General features: G+C 36.9%; 1 protein-coding gene across 1 annotated transcript in view; it reads right to left on the bottom strand.

Annotated features, from left to right (window-relative positions):
• Positions 1 to 24,968, bottom strand: part of WDR49 (WD repeat domain 49) — a 127,679-nt gene that overhangs the window by 29,255 nt on the left and 73,456 nt on the right. The window contains exons 10-15 of the mRNA XM_084872646.1: positions 16,643 to 16,773; positions 14,158 to 14,256; positions 11,709 to 11,867; positions 8,419 to 8,606; positions 7,272 to 7,469; positions 2,713 to 2,894 (exon numbers count right to left, since the gene is read on the bottom strand). Coding sequence (XP_084728772.1) covers positions 2,713 to 2,894; positions 7,272 to 7,469; positions 8,419 to 8,606; positions 11,709 to 11,867; positions 14,158 to 14,256; positions 16,643 to 16,773 — 957 coding nt within the window. The remainder of the gene's footprint in view (positions 1 to 2,712; positions 2,895 to 7,271; positions 7,470 to 8,418; positions 8,607 to 11,708; positions 11,868 to 14,157; positions 14,257 to 16,642; positions 16,774 to 24,968) is intronic.

The raw sequence follows: 24,968 nt of genomic DNA on the forward strand, positions 1-24,968 counted from the left end.
AGAAAGAATCCCCTCCCTTCATCTTTTTAAATTTCTTTACATATTTTTTTTCATATTTTTGCGTATAAATGAGAACTGGTGTCATTCTCTCCTTAGATTTAATCTGATTAGGAAAACAGCACTTTCTTTAGAATAATCTTAGGGAGAAAATAATCTGTAATCTCTTCAATATTGGACAGAGGCCATGAAAAACATTTTATAGCTGACAATAACATTTGCACCTGTATGTTTTCCACACAACTCCTGCGAGAGGTAAGGGGTATACCTGACAGTTACTTCTGAGGATACATTTTTTACCGTTTTCTCTCAACCTGTTTAATAATTCTTAAATGATATTATTCTATACTATCTCATTACTGCAAAGTCTTAAAATCATTTCAATCTAGTCATCCAGATTAGTTAAAGGCATAAATTTAAAGACCATAGGTACTTTTGGGTACATTGTTATTTGACAAGATATAGTACAATAGAGATAACTTTGCCTCTCACTGCTGGAAATTTCTCCCAAGGCCTACAGAAACTTACAACCAAGATGAGAAAAATCACTCTGCTGTACACCTATCTAATCCGGCAGAACACAAAGCTTTCAGTTTAAGAGAAATCTGTGAATTTAGAAACCTATGTATCAGCACTAATTTTCATAACACAAAGTGTCATGCAACAATAGTAAATGTAACAAGATAAGATAGAAGTCAAGTAAGAAGCAAATGGTTCAAATTGCTATTTTATAATTCTAGGGAAAGGCTGATTTAAAAATAATAATAACAGTTTGTCACAAGGAAGGGAAAATTAATATATTGGCTGAAGTACTCTTAAACAGGAATCTATAACAATTGCCTTTATTCTTTTAGGGGTGTGACAGGAAGAGAAACAATGATTTATCTGTGTGATCCTGGGTAACTTTATTTCCTGATCTATAACATTGCGATGGATAGCTGGGTGGGGACATTTTGTCATATCAAAAGTCTTTCCATTCCCAGGATCCTATTAGTGTACAGGATTGGTCAAGCTATATTTCTCAACTGAAAAGATCATTCTACTTGAAAGTAAAATGCCACTTGACATTTCAGCGCACCATAATTCAAGGAAATAGAAGAACAAATACCAAAATGTAATTCAGTGCAACAGAAAGTTTTAAAGGGGCTTCATTTTCCCTTCCATTTCCCTGTCAGCAGAAGTCCAAAAGGTCTGAAAGCAAAATAATTAATTAAAAGTAAAACCTGTCCCCATATTTCTGAAGCAGCTCCAAAACCAACCTGGTGAAACCTAGGCCAACCACCTTTCTAGGGTATAAACAGACCAAATAGGGAATGACATCAGAGAGGAGAAGGAGGCGCTGGTGTTCACTGAGGCCCACTCCAGAGAGAGTGGAGGGAAGCTTCTCCTTCACTTCCAGCCTGCATTCACAGTCAGTCAAAGAGTTTAACGTGTGTTGTCTGCGGAAAATCATGAGAGGGACACAGGTTCATTAATGCCTGCCAAATCCTACAGGCAAAAAGCTGTGGCTGGAGCTACCCAGGTGAATAAGGTTAGAGGGGACCCCAGGGAGCAGTTGGTGTGGCAAGGATGTGTGAGCTTTCTATTGGCCAAGCAGACGTTAGCCCTAGAGGGGTTGTGCAAGAGGGAAGGCCTGCCAAAGCAGGTATACTCTAAAGACACTGCGATGTGTATTTCCAAAGGTAACCCCAACTAGGGGGCAGGGAGAGGTAGAGCCACAGGTGACTGGCCAAAGATGCATTGATTTGTAAATGTGCAATGCTGAGGTCTCTGAGCGGGGCCCTCAAAGAACCCACAACGGTACCCCCTTCATGTAAATTATGGACTTTAATTAATAATAAAGGATCAATATTGATTCATCAATTATAACAAATGGACCACATTAATGCAAGACATTCGGTGGGGTAAGGTGGGATATATAGAAACTCTGTACTTTGTGTGCAATTTTTCTACAATCCTGTATGCATATGGTAAAAAAAAAATTCAGATTAAAGAAAATACAATGAATAAAAGCATCCTTTCAAAAAATAAAAGTCATTTAATATGAAAGGTAAAATTAAGAGAGCATGGGTTAGCAAGACGATAGGAAACAAAAGAAATAACTGAAGCTGCCTGGCATGGGAGAGAAAGAGGAATGTAACAATGGGATCTAGCAGATTGGTGCAAAGAGAAGCAAAGGTTGAAGAGCATTAAAGGAAAGGCCAGAAGCATTCAAAGGAGTTGTGTCTAATATTAAAGTTGATCTCTTTCAAGTGCTGTCATAGAAACTTCTGTGAAAGTTACCAAAACCAGAACTAAAATCTGACATACATTCTGAGACAAGTTACATATATGCATACACACACACACACACACACACACACACACACAGACACACACAGACACACACACACACACACACACACACACACATATTGTTTTTGAGGACAGAGGCAAGTTTCCACATGTAAATTATTGATAGAGCAGAAGCAAAGGACTGGAAGACCCTGAATAGAAATCAAGAATTCAATGGAGGCAAGAAATCAGAACCACATATAACCCCAAGGACATACATTCCCCCCCTGTCACGTACAAACCTATCTATCCCCTGATTTTAGGAAAAATCTCAAGGTCATCCTTAGACATTGCACAGAGTACACAAGGAGTTTGGGCCAATCTTACCTAAGTCTTATCTAGACACCAGTTGACATCTTGGTAACACTTAAAATTACTTACTTGTACATTGACTCATCTTCGTCTTTTTTATCAAGTAGAGAATGTTCTATTGGGTCTAAACATGATACCTCGTTAGAAAATGAAGCAGTTTCCCTTATGCTTTCTTCTTGAATCTCACTTTCCATTAAATTATTATCCTTCTTAGGGAGAGAAAAACAGCTTTCAATTCGCCAATGCTTTGCCTATGAAAACAAAGAGATTTATTTTTTTTATTATTTTCTTCCTTGAATATTCATATGCTACACTATGAATTAAAGTCCGGGGAACACACACAATAAAAGAATAAGACATGGTTTCTGTTCTCCAGAAACTTGGCCTTATAAGGAAGGATAAGACACATACATGTAACTTTAATAAAGGTAGAAAGTAAATCACAGAATCAGAAATTCCCTGAAAATATAATAATGAACTACAAAAAATTGACATTCTTGCTTTAAAATCCTCAGTAGCAAGATGTACATTTACTAAAAAAGAAAAACAAAGTTTTTGTTGAAGAATTATCAGAGTATCTTTTGATATAATTACTTTCTTTTCATCTTATTTCCTAAAATATTCAACATCTCCAGCCCTCTCCCCCCAAAAATACATATGATATAGTAATTTTCACAGATCTTGGCTATAATTCTTAATATGTATCCATATGCCCAAATGACAATACCAATGACAATTTATTTTATGTTTTAAATATAGGATCCATTTCCTCGTCTTCTATCAATTCACATTGCATACACAGGAATGCACCAGAGAACGTAGCCAGAGTGATAGAAAGGTGACATCAGGCATCCCCCAGGATGTCTGACTGACCTATTATACAAACTGATAACCTGGCCAAAAGGGCATGTGAAGTGAAATGCTGACAGAGACCAGGAAGATAATGTCAATGGATGAACCAATGCTCACCTAAGATGAGTGGCAAATGAGATTCGGCCTTACTGAGCTAGAGAGAATTCATTCTACAGGTACTCTCAGGAAATGGCATGTTCTTTTTCAAGAGAAGCAAGAAATCTGGATCTTACAGGAAATGCTTTCATTTTTTAAATGAGGGAACTAAATCCAATTTTAAACACTGGGTGAATAGGAACAAAGTCACTGGCCCCCAGATCAGGAGGAGGAGAGGAACCAATAAAATAACTCGGCACAACCCAGCTGTGGCGGGTGCTTATGGAGAGGCGCTGAAGAACTGCACACAGTGTCTCATTTCTTTTTATACCACAATCACCCGACAGTTTCCTGGGATAAATGTATCTCTGTGGTTAAATCATCTCCACTCCCATTTCTCCAACTCTAAAAATAGACTTACAAAACCACTTACTTTTATAAATCTAACTTGAAAAGCAATCTTCGATCAATAACTATGTTGTAAAAGTGATTCACGGTGATTAAAAACACTTCTTTCATGAAATATGTAGGATCACATTGCATTAAATTTTAAACACTTTAATCAGACTGTATGTGATTTGAAAATTAAGTTTTAACATGGGAAATTAAAATATACTAATGCTTTCCTTCTGTTTTATAACTGCTAACTCTGAATTAATTCAACAAAAAGACAAATGTGTCATTCAAATGTAGGGCAAAAAGGCACTATGCTTTACAAAGCAAGTTTGTTTAGTAATAATTGTTCTGAACCTAGTTATATTTACTAAATGGCTCTCCTTATCTACATATTTCTATCTGCCTGTCATATCTTACTGTAAAAGGATGTCTCTTTTTTACACACTTGGAGAAGGACATTCACTGTTACTCTTCTCCAGTATCTGCTATTTTTCTGGCTCCATCCTTTCTCCCTCCCTTCCCCTTTCCTGCATTAGTCACCTGTATCCCTTGAGACAAGCAGCAGCACCCTTATTCAAGACAGTTTGATTCTTTAAAAAAAAAAAAAAAAAAAAAAAAAAAAAAAAAAAAAAGGTCTTAAAAACACCTTTAACAGCTCAAGCAGAAGGGACTAGAAAGCACAGCTGTCCCTGCTTTGCCAGACTTTACTTTGTAAAACTACCCCAACTCTGGTGACTCTTTTTCTGTCTTCAAGAGCAGGAAAATGAAAAGAAAAAAAATTCATGCAGATTTTGGGGGCCTGATGTCCTTCAAAATACAAAAGACTTTGCAAAACAACTAAGGAAAACTATCAAGACATAAAAATGAACAGTTAACTAGCACATACTTCTTAATTAAAATAAAATGTAGGTACAGACTGGTTGGTGGGCACAGTTTTTATGGCACCCATACATACGCAGAACAGTCTTATTTTTGCTTCAACCCCATCTGGGAGACTTATATTCTGTAAGTCACCAGCTTGATGATGCTTTGATTACCCGTCATTCTAACCTCACCTCATCTCAAGAGATCCCATGTGGCCTGTCTGTACAGTGATGTTGGCATTGCATTAGCTTCTCAACTGCCCAACCTGCTTTCCACCTCTTTATGTGTTCAGAATACCAGTGTGCCCCACTCTGTCTCACTCACTACACACTACCCACACTCATTTGATTCCCACTCAAATGCTGTTCTACCTGAGAAAGCCCAGCAGATGTTTCTTTTGCAGAGCAGAAGAGATGGTGCAGTTCTTGACCGTTACACTGAGACTCCCAGGGTACCCAGGCAACTGTGGGTCCACCTCCCCAGATTATGTTCTGAGTTACCCTCACCCTTCACGCCCTGAAGGGCTGTACAGAATTCTGTCCACACAGATTGACATCATCAAACTGACTTCACACAGAGCAACAACAGCCTTTGTCTTCCAACACGAAGAGGGCTGCATTGTACTCTCACGGCATGAGAATGACACCTGAGGTGGCTGAATGGAACCAAGCCAACCAGCCAGACAGAAATGAAAGCATCTCTATAACCTCACACCACCGTGTTCCAACAGTACTGGTTGAAACAGATCAAACCAAGATTTTGTTCCCAATGGCACAAAAGGAACAGGAGCAGAGGTCCCATAAAAACAAACTGAATAAAGAACTGGAATATAAGAAGATGAATGGCTCCTTTCGTCCATTCCCCCACTGTGGTATTTTTCCCTCTTCAAATGAGAGCTTCCTTTCATGGGAGCACGCGGTTAAAAGCATGAACTCTGACATACGCCAGCTTGAGTTCAAAGCAAAACTCTACCATTTATTAGCTTCTGTGAGCTCTGTACCTCTGTTTCCTCACCTGTGAAACAGTACTAATGAAAGTTCTTCCATAATGGATGGGCAATTGTGAAGATTACATTAGATTATTCATATGGAGACATTAGAACAGTGCCTCGGGAACACAGGAAACATTCAACAAATGTTAGCTATAATTTTCATAAGAGTAAACCAGATGATGAAGAGCAAGTTTTGTGTTTTTTTTTCCCTTTGGCCAAAGGAAAATCGTTTGGTCAAAAAATGGAAAAGGATCCCTAGTCAAATTTATAGAAGATTCCTTTATTAACTTTTGGCCGAGAATATGTTTGTATATTTTCAGAAAACAACTTTAAGACCATGTGGATTCCTGCAACAGAGAGGAATTGACAGAACTGCTCCAGCCATGAAGGCAGAAGAGAAACACTCCAGAGATGGAAGACGCTGATGATGCCTTGTCATACTTGCAGTCAGCAGCTGTGCGTCGCTGCAGGTTGCTCAGGACCAAAGCAGAGAGGGTTGGACTTGCATTACCACCATTTGTCCACCAGCCAGAACTGAAATATCATTACTGATGTACACATAAGGAACTGTTTGACATTGAAATTGGGAATCGAAAGAACTGGTGGCCCAGAAAGAAACTCAGTACAGACTGATTCATTTGCCTCTCAGCATAACCATTATTGCTTGTCTCATTTTTGGTCCTTATAAGAGTATTTCTAGTATTACATGATTTCACTCATCTAGGGGAAATAACAAACAACATAAACTAATTAACAAAAATAGACCCGGAGACAGGGAAGCATGGATCAGTTGTCAAACCTCAGAGGGAATGTAGGGGAGGGTGGGGCAAAGGGGGAGAGATCAACCAAAGGAACAGTGCATGCATATAAGTCTAGCCAGTGGTGACAGACAACAGGAGGGTGGGGGCTTGCGTGGGGAGGAGTTTGGGATGGGAATCAGGGGACAAAGATAAATATGTGATACATAAATCAATAAAGAAATTTAAAAAAAAGAATCTGGTAATATTAGCTATAAGCCATAAAAAAGTTTGTTTTTTTCTAAAATGTTCTATTTGATTACCGTGATTATTACTTGATGGAGTCATCTGTTTCATATAACAGGCTAATATTCTGCACATTGTATTTTTATTCAATTTTGAAATTGAAAGAATCCACTTATTTTAGAGGAGAATTTTTTTTCTCAAAAATCTTAGTACACATTTAGCTGCCCAGACCATTATTCCCTGTCTCTGGTGTCAGCCACTGGATGGAACTGCCATGGTTAATGGTAAATGGGAGGAGAGATGCCTAGAGCTACAGCTCCAGAATGGAAGTCAGTTCTTTTGTGACTAATGAACATCAACAGCTGATGAGATTCAAATGGAAATCAGCCCAAGTTCATACTAAATGTCAAGTAAATACTAGAATAATAAACACGCAATATTCCTACCTGACCGAAGATGTAGACAGGTGCGCCGCAGACATCAGTCACACAAACGCTGCAGTCTGCAGAGCATGAGATAATCAGCGAACTGCCACCCGGCTCGCACATCTCCAAGGAACTTATCTGGTCTTCGTGCGGTTGGAATGATCTTATCAGAGTTGGGGCGTGTGTGGTTTTGCTCTCACTAGAATGGAGACAGTACTCCTGAATGAAAAGAAATGCCAGCATTTTAAAGAGTCCAAATATGTAATGATCACAGTGACATACTACTTCCTTTTTTAAAAAGTCTGATACAGGAATGAAAAGTAGGTCCATTTGGGAACAATAATCTGTGATCCAAATGCAAAAGAATAGTTCATGATAACAGAGGATAGAAAAATGACACTAACATTCAAAAAAAGGTTTCTATCTGATCTAACTAACCTGAAAAATTGAAAGAAAGGAAGGAGGGGGAGAGGAAAGATGGAAAGAAAACAATGAAAAGTAAAGTGAGTTATTTGATAACGGGAACTCTATCACATATAGGTAATCACATATTATACAACTTTATACTATTATTAGAAAATTGATGAGGTAATTGGTGACACAAAAATCCCACATTAATTCAGGATGACAATAATATTAGGTGAAGGACCGGTACTCCATTTAAATTATGTTTAAAGTCTTGTTTTGAAGAAGGCATATCCAAATTATCTATGCTCAAATGATGTTGCAGTACCTTACTGACAATATTGCATTTCTAAATTGGGTGATTGACTTGAGTATATGTTAAGAGAAGATTTTTAATACTAAGGAAAATCTGGTATTCTCTATAAATTATTTAAAAGAACTCTCTGAAAATAAAAATAAAAAATAAAAAAGTCTCTACTCAATACTTGTAAAAGTTTCCTTTGTAAAACTCAGACTGTCAGGGGATCACCTTGTAAGTAATATAAATAGTCTAACCACTATGCTATACATCTGAAACTACTATAATGATTGTCAATGGTATTTAAAATTTTTTAATTAAAAATAAATGCTGTAAAAATAAATAAAATAATCAGAATGAATATTTCTTCTTTTATCTAGGAAACTGACAAGACTGGATTCCTAGTTATCTGAAACAAAAGGCAGTCAAAAATAATCAAGTGGATGTAGACTGTTTTCAAATCACCTCTATATTCCAGATTTTCAAACATCCATCAAGATCTCCTGTGGCGAGGTATCGATTCAGTTTATCAGTAGCCATAATAATAGATGCAACTCCACTATGAGCCAAAAATTCAGCCAGCAGTTGTCTCTTAAATGTGTCCCAGAGTCTGACATACCCAGATCCTCCGCATGACACCAAGTTAGCACCTCCTGACAGGAAAAGAATCACCTCGTTAAGAAGCTGTGACTACAGTGATTACAGAAACAACTTCAGTGGCTTGCTCAGTGAAAGCATGGCATTTTTGTAGAGGTGGGTAGCCCTGAGATTCAATTCCTAGCACTTTAATTCTCTCAAATATAAAATTGAGATAATTCTATGATAAGTTCACTGGGTTATGTTGAACATTAAATTAGATAGGATATGTAAGATGGTCCATTAAATTTAGTTCCCTTTCCTTCATTCATTATTTTGATATTATTTTTTTTATTTAGACAGAATTAATTTATTCCTTCAAATACACTTATAAAACATTAATTGCAACTTGATGATAATCTGATTACACAAACCCCAACTTTTTTCATAACGTATTGGACACAAATACCAAAGAAGTAAAGCTCTTTATGCATAGATCTGGCTGCAAAATGTAGCAATAGCAGCATAATCATTGATTTATCTGTATAGTAGCATGCTTATATGCTGGAGGCTAAGACCACAAGCAGTTAGCATAATTATGCAAGAACTCCACTAGAAGGCTAATGGACTTTGATATTTAGCAAGGGCTGACAATCAGCATAATATTGCCCTGCTTTTGGCTGAATGGCTGAAGGCAAACCCTTATCAGTGGTGGGCAAACTGCAGCTCGGGAGCCACATGCAGCTCTTTGGCCACTTGATTGTGGCTCTTCCACAAAATACCACTGCCTGGGCAACTCTATTTTGAAGAAGTGGCGATAGAAGAAGCTTAAGTTTTAAAAAGTTGGCTCTCAGAAGAGATTTCAATCGTTGATATTTGGCTCGGTTGACTAATGAGTTTGCCGACCACTGCCCTAACCTGATAATCCTTTTATTGTTACCACACTTTACCATTGATATGCCTGTTTGCTTTGCTAAAGGGCAAATGTGTATTCTAGTAAATAAAAGCTCATGGGCCCTGACCAGTTTGGCTCAGTTGATAGAGCATCGGCCTGTGGACACAAGGGTCCCGGGTTCGATTCCAGTCAAGAGCATGTACCTTGGTTGCGGGCACATACCCAGTAGGGAGTGTGCAGGAGGCAGATGATCAATGTTTCTAGCTCTCTATCCCTCTCCCTTCCTATCTGTAAAGAATCAATAAAATATATTTTAAAAATAAATAAATAAAAGCTCATGGGTCCAGGGTTTCAGAGAACCTCTCCACTAGAGAGTAAAGTCTCCGCCTGGCTCCCCCATGCCTTCTAAATTTATATTTCTTGTCTACTATATTCATTTGTATGCAGCCCCTTTTCCAGATCCTGAATCCTTGCTGCAAAAGGATGTGGCATTCACAGCTTAGAATCCTATTTATGATATTACTTTTACATTTTTAATCAATAATTTATTGTAAGCTATTATGAGACACTTTTTTGGTTCATAGGGCTACAACTAACCTTTCATTTTCCATTTGTATATGCTGTGTAGAAGCACTTTATCTAAATTATTCTGTGGCAAAGTTCCTATTATTATTTGATAAATCTGTAGATGACTTTCAATTTGCTTCACAAATGTACTGCCGATTAACAATCATATCTGTTTAAAGTAGAAATAATAGCATGTAGCTGCTTCAGTGGAAACAATTTAGGAACACTGATAACATTAAGAAGAATTAGTCTGGAGAGCAATTTCAGGATAATAGTTCATATTGTGAGTATAAGTGAGTTCCAGAAAATAGGAAGTTTCAGAATATGTTTCAAAGTCTACTCTAAATATTCCACGGTGCTTCTAAAGCTTTATAGGATTATAACTGTCAGTTTTAATGTTGAAAAATTTTATATGAAAATCATGCAGATTTTCTACTTCTAAATTGAATATGGACAATCGAATATAGAAAACATAGTGCAGCCCAGGCAGTGTGGCTCAGTGGTTGAGAGTCGACCTATGAACCAGAAGTCATGGTTTGATTCCTGGCCAAAGTTTGATTGCGGGCCCAGTGTGGGGTATGCAAGAGGCAGCTGATCAATGATCCTCTCATCATAGATGTTTGTATTTCTCTCTTCCTCTCCCTTCTTCTCTGAAATAAATAAAAATATATGTATATATTTTTAAAAGGAAAACATGGTTCAGATATGCTGTTTTAAACATATAACACATATATGTCTATATTCCTAATGTTAAAAAAAGCACTTTTAACATATATATATATATATATATATATATATACAATATATATATATGATAAAAAGTAAAAAATAAGCATTATTCTCAAAGGGATATTTTTATTTTGGGTAGACACAGGCTGAATCAACACTAAGATAACACAGCCATTGAAAACATAGGAGAAATTTAAAAAAATGTTTATTTCATCTGTATCCTATTAAATAACTACAGTAAATCATGTGGCAGCACCCGTGTTCACATACCTCTCAGCAGAAGCTCTAACCAGGACTCTGATGCACAGCTGGTAAAGATACCCAAAGTGTAAGTTCCTCTCCAAATTATTAAGACAAAAAGTTGGAAGTTATTTTAAATTTTGCTATTGCATCCAATCTCTAAGTTTCTCACTATTTGCTCCCAGCTCATCTGAACCAGGTGCCAGTGCTGTCAGCCTCAGACTCCCAAGTTCTGTTGCATGTAAGCCTAAGCTCCCCTCACATATTTGGAGCATTTTTCTTCTTTTTAATTTTTTTGAAATTAAATTTATAGGGCTAGCATTGGTTAATAAAATTATATAGGTCTCAAGTGTACAATTCTATGATATATCATCTGATATTGTGTATTTCTTACTGTGCCCTCTGTCCTACCAAACCTCTTTATGTCATGGGTGGAGCACCAATTCTGACTGTTGCCCATATTAAGTAGCTTGCCAGAATTTTTCTCACTCTGATTCAGGCGTATGCAATGCTGTATATATTGCTGATGGTGTCTAGTCTGGATCCTATTCTTGGACCCATCCTCTTGAACCATAACCTCATTTGCGGTCAAGGCCTCCCATGGCCCAGTACTGACTGTCAGCTAGACACAGTCGAACTCTACAATGCCTAGATACAATTAGATTGAATTCTCTTTATTGCACCCTTTCCCAACATTTTAACAGTAGATCAAAGCACTCCACAGTCAAAGTATAAGTATACAGTTTACCTGTCGCTGCAATGTTTTTTCTTGCTTCCAGGAAACAAAGTCTCATCACAGCATTATCGCACTCAGTGACAGTCTCATAGGAGCTGGCTCTCAGGGTAGCCTGCTCTGCTGTGGGCTCGCTGGAGCAGTTCCTCCCGGCACTGAGGAGCTTTTGAGGCTCTATATTTGTGAGAGAGAGAGAGACAAAACAAGGTGTCTTAATGAACAGAAACATCTGCTTTTCAAACAAATGCTTATGAACAATAAATCCCACTTCATCCCAGTCTCAGATGGCCCCATCAAGTCTCAGAATAGGTCTCCACTTAATATCCATCCAGCCTTCTGCTATTCACTTTCTCAACCCCAACTTGAAGGATTGTTTGATTGCCTTTGTGTTTGCATATTCCATACACACGTACAGAGTTTTCCCTTGATATGAATTTGTAAGTACCTTATTTTGTAGTCACATCTTAGAGATCTTGATATATTCAAGATAAATGTGATTCTATTATCATAGCGTTTTCAGCTTACTAATCATGAATATTAATCTTGCAAATAATTTAATAAAGATGAGACATAATAACTATTTAAATATATTTAAATAATCATTTTAGCAATGTTATTTATTAGTGAGTTACCTTGGAAAGTCATTCCTAATGGGTTTTTGATTATTTCATGACACTATCTCTAATCTACATCAATAAAAACTATGGATATTCATCTTAGGATGTATGAATAGTCTGCACACAGTTATGAAAAATCTATACAGATGTATCCTCAAATATTTAAGGCAAGAAATCTATAGCAATGCCTCTCGTGTCTTTTAGAAACTTGATGCTATCTGTTTTTCTTTCTTTTCTATCTCTATCTTTTTTTTTTTATTAAGGTATTATATGTGTATATATCTTTCCATTCCCCCCCCCCAGGCCCATACATGCCCTGCCCCTGCAGAGTTTTTCATCCATTGGTTTTGCTTATATGCATGCATACAAGTCCTTTGGTTGATCTCTTATCTCCCTATATCTCCCTATCCTCCCCACTGTAATTTGACAGTCTGGTTGTTGCTTTACTGTCTCTGTATCTATCTTTTTGTTCATCAGTTTATAATGTTCTTTATTATCCATAAATGAGTGGGGTCATGTGGTGTTTCTCTTTCATTGACTGGTTTATTTCACTCAGCATGATGTTCTCCAATTCCATCCAGGTTGCTGCAAATGGTGAGAACTCCTTCTTTTTTATGGCAGCACAGTATTCCATTGTGTAGATGTACCATAGTTTTTTTTATCCAATCATCTGCTGATGGGCATCTAGGCTGTTTCCAAGTCCTAACTATTGTAAATTGTGCTGCTATGAACATAGGGGTGCATATTTCCTTTCTTATTGGTGTTTCTGGTTTCTTAGGATATATTCCTAGAAGTGGAATTACTGGGTCAAATGAGAGTTCCATTTTCAGTTTTTTGAGGAAACTCCATACTGTTCTCCACAGTGGTTGCACCATACCTCTATGTTTTAATTGTCACAACAGTTAGGTTTGCTATAAGACCAATAAGGTGCTCTCTTGAAGGCCAATACAGAGGAAGAACCAGAATTCCATCCTCTTCATAGAGGGTTCAGATGAGCCCTAAGTTAGCTCCTTGTACATATAGCAGGTCAGAATTTGGGACCTGCAGACTAGTAAATCCTAAATCTCTTAACTGTGTTTCTTTACTCAGATCAAATCAGTCCCTCAACTTTTAACACACAAAAACAAAAACTGTGTCAAAGACCAGTCTTTTCCTAAGATCCAATTCAACCTTTGTGAGTATCCAATTGAGACAAGAGAACCATGCTGGGCCATGAGAAATAACATATTCATTACTCGAAGAAATTAGTCTAAGGAAGAACCTTTAGTATCTAACAACACTAAAATAAAATGTGAAAGGGAATTGTCAAGACATTTTGCTTAAGTATAAAATATTCATGTGCTCTACTAACTTCCATAAAATACAATATACTCCCATCTAACGCTCCCGCAAGTTTCTAAAACAAGAAATAATTTAAGATTTCCAGGTGGCATAATATTTAATACAAGCTCCAGACTGAGCCTGAGCAGCCAATCAAGTGCACATGAGTTCCCGTTTTCTTACCAAGGGGTACCCAAGGTTCACTCAAAGGCAATTTGGTGAAGTTTATTGGCAACAACTAAACTAGAGAGAAATGAGAGGCCTGCTCCCTGCTGTCAGTAATTCAGAAGCACCGATAGAGTATAAAGAGGAAAAAAAATGGCATGCCAAGGAGAATTTGCTAAGCCAAGTAAATCTGAAGGATTTTTTTAAAAGTCACTTTGACAAGACAACGATATCACCAATCCCTTGCGCTGATAGCCAATCATCTATAATTTAGGAGCAAGCTGCAACAGTACATATATAAACAAGCAGGCCTGCTGTGGCTTGACTCAGCCACATTATTTTAGTTTCAAACTTGCACTCACCTGATTTTGAGTGTAGCAGCCTCTGGTAATTGGGGTGAAGGACGTAGTGAGCATTTTCGGTGCTGTTGTTCCACAGAACAATTTCTCCGTCATAACTTCCTATGTGAGCCAGTATGGGGAACATAAATTGCCAGTAAGTTAGAGGAATATGAGCAACAGCAATGAGAAGTCATTCGTATAATTGCTTACATGGAATCTGTCACATAGTGGATACTCTATTTTTGGAGTATTTTTATTAAAATTTAGAACTTAACGATCTTCAAAACATATGTATGCATTAAGTGTGATTAAAAATTACTCTATCTTTTCAATTTAGAGAATAAGGGCTTTGCAATTAAACAACTTGAGTTTGAGTCCTCATTCTGCCACCTCCTAGCTGTGTAACCTCGGGCAACTTATTTAATTACATGATGCCACAATTTCCTCATCTAAAAAATTGGGTTAAAATTGTATTTCTCAGGGTTGGTGTGCAAAAAGAGAAGTACTTAGGATAGTGCCTAGCATATTATAAGTGCTGAAAAAGTATTCATAATTATCATACTTTTTTTAAGGAGTAAGGGCAGCCAGATCAAGTTTCTCTACATTGGTTTCCCATATCTCTTCTTTGATGCCTGTGTCTTCTTTTCATTCCCTCCCTCCAATATTATTTGTTGCACATTACTTTCTCCAGTCCTACAATTTTCCCTGCAGAGAGTCTTTTCTTACTGCTCGTCACAGAGAACATAGAAAAATCCAACTACTGAGGCCAAGTCTGACCAAGTCTCTGCTATCAGAAGTTCAATGAGGACAGCTCCCTACTGAGCAGAGTGTCAATATCCAGTAAAGAGCAGAGGGGAGAAGCTGAGTTTGAGTGGGGTGTATAAATGGTGTCTTTCTTGGGATTTGGAAAGAGAAAAGAGTAATACATACTAGATCCTTACTGAGGTAGGCCTTACACAGATTATCTTATTCAATCTTCACTATAAAATAAGATATAGATACACTGTTGGTCCTGTGGCACATAGAAAATTGATTTAAATAACTTGCCAATACTGTCCTGGGGAGAGCCACCTGTGTAACTCATAAATTGGCCAACTCATATATTTCCACAGATTAGCAGTCCATCAGATCACCCATCTTCTCCTATGATTTTGAAATGCCCTGCTCTCAAAGGGCTTAAACAAACATTTGCACATAGGACTGATGGGATGAGACTGAATGAAGACATTATCTGTTCACCAATTACAGTGGTATTTTATGACACTTCAGAATAACAGCTCTACCGCCTTACAGATTGCTTGTTTCCATTATCCTCCAGTATGAGCTACTCCCTGCGGGGGTGGACTTCCAGCAGCTATAAAGCAAATTGAATAGCAGTGTTGGCTGTGATGGACGGTAATCAGGAAAGTCCTAAAAAAAAAAAAAACGCTGCAACTTTAAGTGTAGATAGAGCAGTACACTTCATGTTGCAACACTTCATAGCTATCCTGGCTTTTTTCCTGTAAGCTTTCATTCCTCTTAATCAATGACATTTTTTATTCTAAAAAAAGAAAAAAGAGTAGGCTGTCAAAATATGGGCTTGTTAATTTCATGGTGCGATCTGCCTTTATAAGTTGTTTTTCTTTGGCCAGAAATGATATAATAATTACTGTTTCTCCTTAATATGTCACATCAAAGTCTGTCCATGGGTCCTTTTAAGAGCTTAAATTTGTCGACATTTTATGAGGCCAGTCTTTAACCAATATCACTTTGACTACATCATGCCAAAGGGTTAATACATTCCCATGATAAAACATATGAGTGCCACAGAAGTGTGATTTGTATCCAAGAACCCTAACACTGCTCTTGGAAAAAGGACAGTAAAAGTAAAAGCTAACATTTACGCCCAGCTGGTGTGGCTCAGTGATTGACCATCAACCTATGAACCAGGAGATCACAACTCAATTCCTGGTCAGGGCACATGCCCAGGTTGCAGGCTCGATCCCCAGTAGGGGGCATGTGGGAGGCAGCCAATCAATGATTCTCATCATTGATGTTTCTATCTCTCTCTCTCCCTCTTCCTTGTTCTCTGAAATCAATTTAATTTTTTTTTAAAGCTAACATTTACTGATGAGTTTATTGTGTGCTGAGCCCTTACACAGATTATCTTATTCAACCTTTAACCATAAAATAAGATATAGATACACTGTTGTTAGCCCTGTGGCACATAGAAAACTCATTTAAATAACTTGTCCAATACCATGAGTTACAAGTGGTAAAAATAGGATCTAAAGCCAGGTAGCCAGGCTCAGGTGCCATAGAAATAAGAGCCAAGAGTAGCTTTAAATGAAAAAAAAAATGTGCTTCTTCAAAAAATTAAATCACTTTGCAGTTGGGAAAAGTTTTTCATGTTTTTTGTTTGTTTGTTTGTTTGTTTTGTGTGTGTGTGTGAGTGTGTGTGTGTGTTAATGAGATAAAAAAAAATCTAAACTTTCACCATTGATTGTCAAGTGAAGGTATAATTAACCTGTAGCAAGCGTTTGTGGAGGTAAAAATGCAGCACAAATGATATCATCCCGGTGCTGTATTCCTCCTTCCCATTCCTCCGGGTGGATGAAAAACTGATTGAAGTTCTGAGGTCGAAACACGGTAATAGCCCTAGTAAAAAGGATATAAAATTTAGCTGGAGATCTAAAATTGATAGAGATATTGAGTAGCCGTTGTCATGTGGGCAGTGTGACTTGAGAGGTCTAAAATGCTACACTATCCAAAATTTAATCCCCACATGACATCCATTATACTGAACTCCCCACATTAAGTTTTCTCTTGGATACTCTCATTAAATTCTCTGGTAAATTATGAATATTTAGTATTAAAAGGTTAATTATCCTTTCACAATCATTAATACCAAACACGTATGCACTTATCAGATGAATTCTTCATCACCAGAACCCTAAGGCAAAGTTTCCCTGTATTGAAGCCACTAAGAGATTTGTAACTGGACAATAAAAAAGGGGATGAGTCTGTGAACACATAGTATTGGGTAGTTGGAATAAAACTGACAAGATTTCTTTTCATCAGAGCATCCAGAACTTGTTAACATACCCTGAGGCGTTTCCCAGACTTCCTTGGCCACAGAGTCCTTTCACATATGGCGCCTTGAAGAGCTACCAGTTGTGGAACACACTCGGAAAATGCCACTCCAAAGGAATGGTACACAGGACAGATACATGTTGAACAGAAATAATCATTTGGGGTCCTGATGGTGAATTGGAGGGCAAGCTAGGATGGGCAGAAAATGCAACGCCTGGTGCTCGATGCGCAAGTGCAGAGCCCAAAACTGTGAGGGCATTAATTGCCACCCTGTTCCCCCTTCATTTGGACCCTGGCTACCAGCCTATACTAAGCCTTTCCCTCCTTCTGAAGCCACACACAGCTCAGTGAGCATCGTTAACCACAGACTTGGTGACCTCATTCTCTTCATCCCCCAGAATCGTCCTTCTATTCCCACAGCTCTGAAGGTTTCCCACAATTGTCCTATCATTGTAACTCTTTCTTCTCTGATGGATGTGGCTTTCTCATTCTATAAACTCTTTTGTTTCTAGTATGTCCTGCTTCTCTTCTTGCCTCCCTGACTTTCACTCCCTATAATTGATTTTCCCTTCCTTTTTCTCTCTCCTCTTTAATATGGACATTCCTTATTGTCATTCTTCCAATGCATCTCTCTACTCAAAAGAGCTTGTTCAGGAATTTTATAGACCACTGTGAGCTCCAATCTCACTTATAAATGGCTCTTAAAACTCCCTTCATTTATAACGTTTTCCCAGAACTGAATAGTTCTACCTTGCCAGTTGTCAGTTGCATATAATGCTCACATTAGCAACATAGCAAAAATCCAAAATTTTCATCTACCCTGCGCATCAGCCCTCCTGAAATTCTTTATTTTGGTTAATAGACTATAATTTCAGCCTCCTGCATGTCTTTCTCTTTCTCAGTCAGGTATATTCTACCTTTGTGAGATGTTATATATTTATCTCCTCCTTTTATTTGTATCAGCCAGTGACAACTTCCTACTTCAGTGCTCACTACCTCATGGTTGAATGATTGTAACTATCTCTTAACAACTTTCGCTAGCCACCTCTGGTACACTCTTCATCCTGCTACTAAATTACTGGTTCCATTTCAGGGGGTTCTTAAAATCCATTTATCCTATAAGCATTTCTTATTTCCTCTGTGGAAGTCTCTATTCTGCAGGAAATAGAGCCATGAACACAAAATGACTAAAATTCAATGAACTGTGGTAAATGCCAAGGAATTGCTGATCAACTGCCATGGAATTCCAGGTATAGAAATCACAGAAGGCTGAGAGGAGGGGTCATAGTGGAGCTTAACCATAATAGATGGGTAGGATTTGAAAGAGGAAAGCAGCCTACGCAGAGTGGGAAGACTGCATGAGCAAAGTTAAAGCTCATGCTCTATTGAAAAACATTTCTAGTTTCCTACATGAAAAAAATTCAAATGCGTGGGCCTATTATTAAAAGCCCAATAATATTTAGGTCCAATAAGGTCTTTAAGAACAATTACTTTCAGCCGAAACCGGTTTTGCTCAGTGGATAGAGCGTCGGTCTGCGGACTGAAAGGTCCCAGGTTCGATTCCGTTCAAGGGCATGTACATTGATTGCGGGCACATCCCCAGTAGTGGGTGTGCAAGAGGCAGCTGGTCAATGTTTCTCTCTCGTCAATGTTTCTAGCTCTCTATCCCTCTCCCTTTCTCTCTGTAAAAAATAAATAAAATATATTTTAAAAAAGAATAATTACTTTCTATTCTTCTACCCTTGCTTTTTAAAATAAAATTCTAATGTCCAATAAAATGAATGTCCAACCAAATATTTGACAGAACTACTGGAAGTCACAGGATATATACAGAATTCCTTCCTAAGTGATCATTTTACTCAGAGTTTTGGAGAAAACTTTTTTGACATTAAAATAAGGATAGATGAATTGATATAATAGAATGCAAGTTTCACCTGGACTTTAAAGATAGAATATAAGGTTTCAAAATAAAGTTCTTGCTTGCAGGAGCTATTTTGAACTGTTAGGAGTATTCAGGGGCTAAATTTCCAAAGCTCACCTTTTGGTCAACCAAAACAATATTCTTATTGCTCTCCTTTAAGCATCTTTCATGTTTTCTAGGCACCTTTCATGCTTCTAATTGCTCTGTGTCACTCATGATGTATTCTTCCATCCCTATATGGATTTCCTTTCACACACAGACCCATATCTACTAACCATGAACCATTCTCTAAGGTCTATCTTGTTCTGGTAGGTTTCCTTAATTACTAGAGTTGAAATAAATACCTTCCTCTTCTGACCTCTTACATTGTTCACATTTCACTTTAATAAACATTATGTAGTCTTTACTCCTCTGTTAGATTGTAAGTTCTCAGAAGCCAGAGAGCTTGTCTTATTTTGCAACCCCACAGTAGCAAGCATAGTGACATATATATTGAGTGTTCAATAAATATTTGTCAAGTGACTGAATAAAAAATTTCTGCTTAAGTGTTGCTTTCTCAAGTAAATCTTCTCTGATGATCCTAAAGACTCTTTGAGTATCTCATCTTCACCTACATAATTTTTTCTTTATTACATTATCTGTATATGATATTGTGGTTTATGTTTATTAGCCTGTTTATTTTCCATTTATTCTGCCATACATATGGCCTAGGGGAGCAGGGACTTTGTTCCTTTCTTCATCAGCAGTTCCTAGAACAGTACCTAGAACATAATTGGCACTTAATATTTACTGAATCAATGGATAAATAATTCTATTTTTAATAATTTAATAAATGCTCTTTTTTTTACTGTTGAAGATAATTTTTTAATATATTTATTGATTTTTTGCCCCCCTCCCTCCCTCCCATAAATACCCTCCCTCCCCAGAGTTTTATGTCCATTGGTTGTACTTATATGCATGTATACAAGTCCTTCAGTTGATCTATTGTCCCCCCCAGATCTCCCTCCCCTCCCCACCATAATTTGACAGTCTGCTTGTTGCTTTACTGTCTCTATATCTATCTTTTTGTTCATCAGTTTATAATGTTCTTTATTATCCATAAATGAGTGAGGTCATGTGGTATTTCTCTTTCATTGATTGGCTTATTTCACTCATCATGATGCTCTCCAATTCCATCCAGGTTGCTGCAAATGATGAGAATTCCTTCTTTTTTGACAAAGGAGGCACGAATATACAATGGAGTCAAGAAAGTTTCTTCAATAAATGGTGTTGGGAAAATTGGACAGACACATGCAAAAGAATGAAACTAGATCACCAACTTACACCATACACAAAAATAAACTCAAAATGGATACAGGACTTAAACATCAGACGGGAAACCATAAAAATACTAGAAGCATCCACAGGCAACAAAATCTCAGACATTTGCCAAAAGAACTTCTTCACTGATACTGCCCCTAGGGCAATGGAAGCTAAAGAGAAAATAAACAAATGGGACTACATCAAAATAAAAAGCTTTTTTACAGCAAAATAAACCATCAACAAAACAACAAGAAAGCCCACGGTGTGGGAGAACATATTTGCAAATAATACCACTGATAAAGGTTTAATCTCCAACATCTATAGACAGCTGATACAACTAAATAAAAGGAAGATGAATGATCCAATTAAGAAATGGGCAATGGACCTAAATAGAATACTTTCAAAAGAAGACAGAAGGAAGGCCAAAAGGCACATGAAAACATGCTCAAAGTCACTAATTATCAGAGAGATGCAAATCAAAACAACAATGCGGTACCATCTCACACCTGTCAGAATGGCCAACATCAACAAATCAACAAACAACAAGTGTTGGCGAGGTTGTGGAGAAAAAGGAACCCTCGTGCACTGCTGGTGGGAATGCAGACTGGTGCAATCACTGTGGAGAACAATGTGGAGTTTCCTCAAAAAACTGAAAATGGAACTCCCATTTGACCCAGTAATCCCACCCCTAGGAATATATCCCAAGAAACTAGAAACACCATCAGAAAGGATATATGCACCCCTATGTTCATAGCAGCACAATCTACAATAGCCAGAATTTGGAAACAGCCTAGGTGCCCGTCAGCAGATGATTGGATCAAAAAACTATGGTACATCTATACAATGGAATACTATGCTGCCATAATAAATGTTCTTTTAATATGTTCTTATATATATAAATTTAAAAGGCTGTGTCTGACTGGTAGCTATGACATGCACTGACAACCAGGGGGCAGATGCTCAACACAGGAGCTGCGATGACACCATGGACCTGGTGCCAACAAACCAACACTGGGCTTCCCCAAAGTGGGACACAGGCACTGCCACCACCCTGGAGCGACACCCCACAAAATCACAGCCAACGCTGTCAAGACCCCATAAAGCAAAATGCAGCCCACAGCCCAACCCAGCCTGGAAATGGTCTTTGTGAGTGTTGGGTAGTAATGTCACATAGCAACACCCAGCTTCCTCTCCCTCCCTAGCAACTAGCCTCCTTGCAGTTTCTTCAGCCCAGGAACCTGACCTGTTTTATAGCCAGGTACAAACATTTTACACTTTAACTAAATGTCTGTGAAGCATTTTCCAGTGCCTCATCTCATTTGACCCTCACAGAAATCCTGAAGTAGGTAGACAGGAGACTCGGTAGAATATTATTTTATTTTCATTATCCAGAAAATGGAGATTTAGAAAGTTTAGAAACTTGACCCAACTGAAAAGAAGAAATAGTGGACCTTAAAAATGACTTCATGTTTTCTCACTTTGCAGAATATAATCAAACACTGCTACAATTAAGTATTTTACCCTTTATTTTCCCTATGTGATCTACAATAATAATCTCCTTCATGTTGATATTTAATGCTGTATTGCTGACAATTACCTGAAAGAAAAGTTGGGGTGCTTCATTGGGTTTGAAAAAGTTTAACTAAATCAGAAAGCAGGTCCAATTAAGCAAGTTTATTTTATATATATAAAAGCCTAAGTTGACGCATGCATGTGTGATACATATAAAGCTCTCACTGGCACCAATCACACATGTGTGTTTTCATCTGTCATTGTCTATTGTGAATTTGGTTGATAGTTCTATTATAGAGAAAGGGCAAATATTAAAATATTTCTTTTAATTAATTTCTTTTCAATGTGCATGAATCTGTGAACAGGGACACTGATGATAATATAAATAAGGTAATTTGCAGTTCTGATATTACAGTTAACATCATTATAGCTCTATATGTATATACTTTCAATGTTCTCTTTAACTTTTGGTTTGATTGAAGAGATTAACCTTCAGTGGAGAATGTGAGATAGGAGTGACAGAGAATGGAGAATGTGAGGTGGGAGTAACAGGGACGATAGCTCTTCTATTATTTCTCAGCTACAAATTCAATGTCAAATATATTTTCCCCAAGATACCCATATTAACTAGATGTGGTTAGGGAGCACCACCCAAAGGCACAAAATCCTACTCATAAGATGGTGCAAAAAGAAGCACTTCTGATATTTGACCTTGTGTGTCAAAATCTCAAGAAACTAATTAGCTGCCAACTTTCCCTTAAAATATCAACCTGAAATGACAGCTATCCTTAAAATACCTTCAGAATCCACACTGTATTTCTTACTTTGTTCATTTCAAATATAACTTTTTTAGGTTTATACTTTTGCCAAGAGTAAAATTAATGTACATAATGAGCCAATTTTAAGGCCATTTTCAGTCTGAGATTGTTCTTTCTGACATTGAAGGACTTTACCAGTTCCATTTCACAACTCATATCTGAAATTCTGAGAGTCATTGTGTCATCTTGTGAAGATGACCATATCTCTAGCTAAGAATTTAAATATAATGACCAATTCTGTGAGAACAAAATTAGTTTTTCCTGTCAAGTACAGAAAAATACTAAAAAAAAAAAATGTTTTAAGAAACAACCTTTTAGGATGAATGAGTTAGGAAAATATCTTTTACTAAACTTAAATTATGTAAAAATTTTTGGAAAGAACACAATCAACTATGTGTTCCCTTTGAGGTTACCTGTCCAATTATAAGACCTATGTACTGACTTTTAGGTTAAAAAGGGATATCTCAAAGGCAGAGAACTAGTTTACTATTTATCAGTTATTTTTATCTAAATATTTCCCTAAAATTTATGGAGTCAAATTATAAATACTAAAACAGTCACAAAATTAGATTTGAGGGTTATTTGTGCATCCCTGCCTCCTCCTGACCTCTAGCAAGGTTGTTCAGAATAAGTCACAACTTTGGAAGTTTTCATTCTGATTTTTATCCTAATAATATAAACCAATTGAATCATTTAGAATTAGAGTTTATTACTAAGGTAATCATTAAGTATTTAATATCTCATGATAAGTAAATTTTATTGTCGAGGAACTTTAAATCCCTAATCTCATTTCATTTAAAAATACATTTAGAAATCAAATTATATCAACAGCTATTTTTGAGCACTTACTTTTTTACAAAACTGTGAAGAATACTGCTATCGAGAATAATTTTAGCCCAGCTGGGTGTGGGTCAGCTAATGAACCAAGAGGTTACCAATTCGATTCCTGGTGGGTTGCTTGGTTGCCAGCTTGATCCCTAGTGGGGTGGGGGGAAGGCATGCAGGAGGCAGCTGATCGATGACACTCTCTCATCTTTGATGTTTCTATCTTTCTCTTCCTCTCCCTTCTTCTCTGAAATCAATAAAAAAGATTTTTAATATAATATTTTCAGAATTATTTTAAGTTATATAATAGATTCTCTTTTTAGTTCTAAGTATTTAAAAGGGATAAAATTTTTCATAAACAGTGATCTCATCTTTAACAGAAAGAGAAATAAAATGGAAAAAACTAAGAATCTGAGTCTATTTTTATAGAGTTGACAAGTATAGAATCAGAATTTTAAGGCAGAATAAAATACTAAACTGTTATGATTATTTATTTTATTTTACCATAATATACATATTACACGTCTATTTTAAACAAAGATAATTGATCATTCATTTACTTAATTTTACCAAAATAAATATGGCCAGGTATATAATTGACCCTATGTCTCAAAGGATATTTTGCTTAAAATTATAAGAAACATATTTCTAGAAGTTCTAAATTTGGGGCTTCCTTTTTCTGACAGAAATACTTTCTATATAAGAATTACAGTATTTCTAATTAGTTAACATGGGCTCTCTAATTCAGGTTTTCCTTGGAATAATCTTACAGTGGCATTTACCATGTCTTGCCTTGTATATGTTGATTCCCCAATTAGAATGTGATACCACTGAGAGAACGGATCATGCTTCTTCACATTCAGTCCATCATAGTTTCTAAATCAATGCTTTTCATTTAGGTGCAATTTAAAAATAATTGAGAGAAAGATAGGAGGAATAATGATACACTAGAGGTGCTGTTAAGTTAGTAATACGTTTTATATACTTCTTCACATGCACAGAAATGATTCATTACCTTTGATTGATATGAACAACCTACTTAATCAAATTACTTGTTTAAAAGAATATAGTTGCTTTCCCATGATTTAACAACTTCATCTGTAACTCAGAAATAATGGAAAGAGCATGGACATTGCTGTCAAATTCTAACTCAGCTGTCTATTAGCTCTGTAAGTTTGGCCCGGCTGCCCAACTTCTTCAAGCTTCATTTCCTTTCTTATAGAAGAGAGTTGGTAACACTTACCTTCCTGACTTATTGTGAGGAGAGAATGGATTTTAATATCTACCCTGTATACCTTTTATTCAGAGTGTGACTAATAAGAAATTAATCTTGCTAATCATCAGATTCCTTGCTAGTCAATAAACATTAATTGTTATATAAC

Source organism: Pipistrellus hanaki, assembly GCF_964339955.1.
Source record: "Pipistrellus hanaki genome assembly, chromosome: 2".
NCBI classification, from domain to species: Eukaryota; Metazoa; Chordata; class Mammalia; order Chiroptera; family Vespertilionidae; genus Pipistrellus; species Pipistrellus hanaki.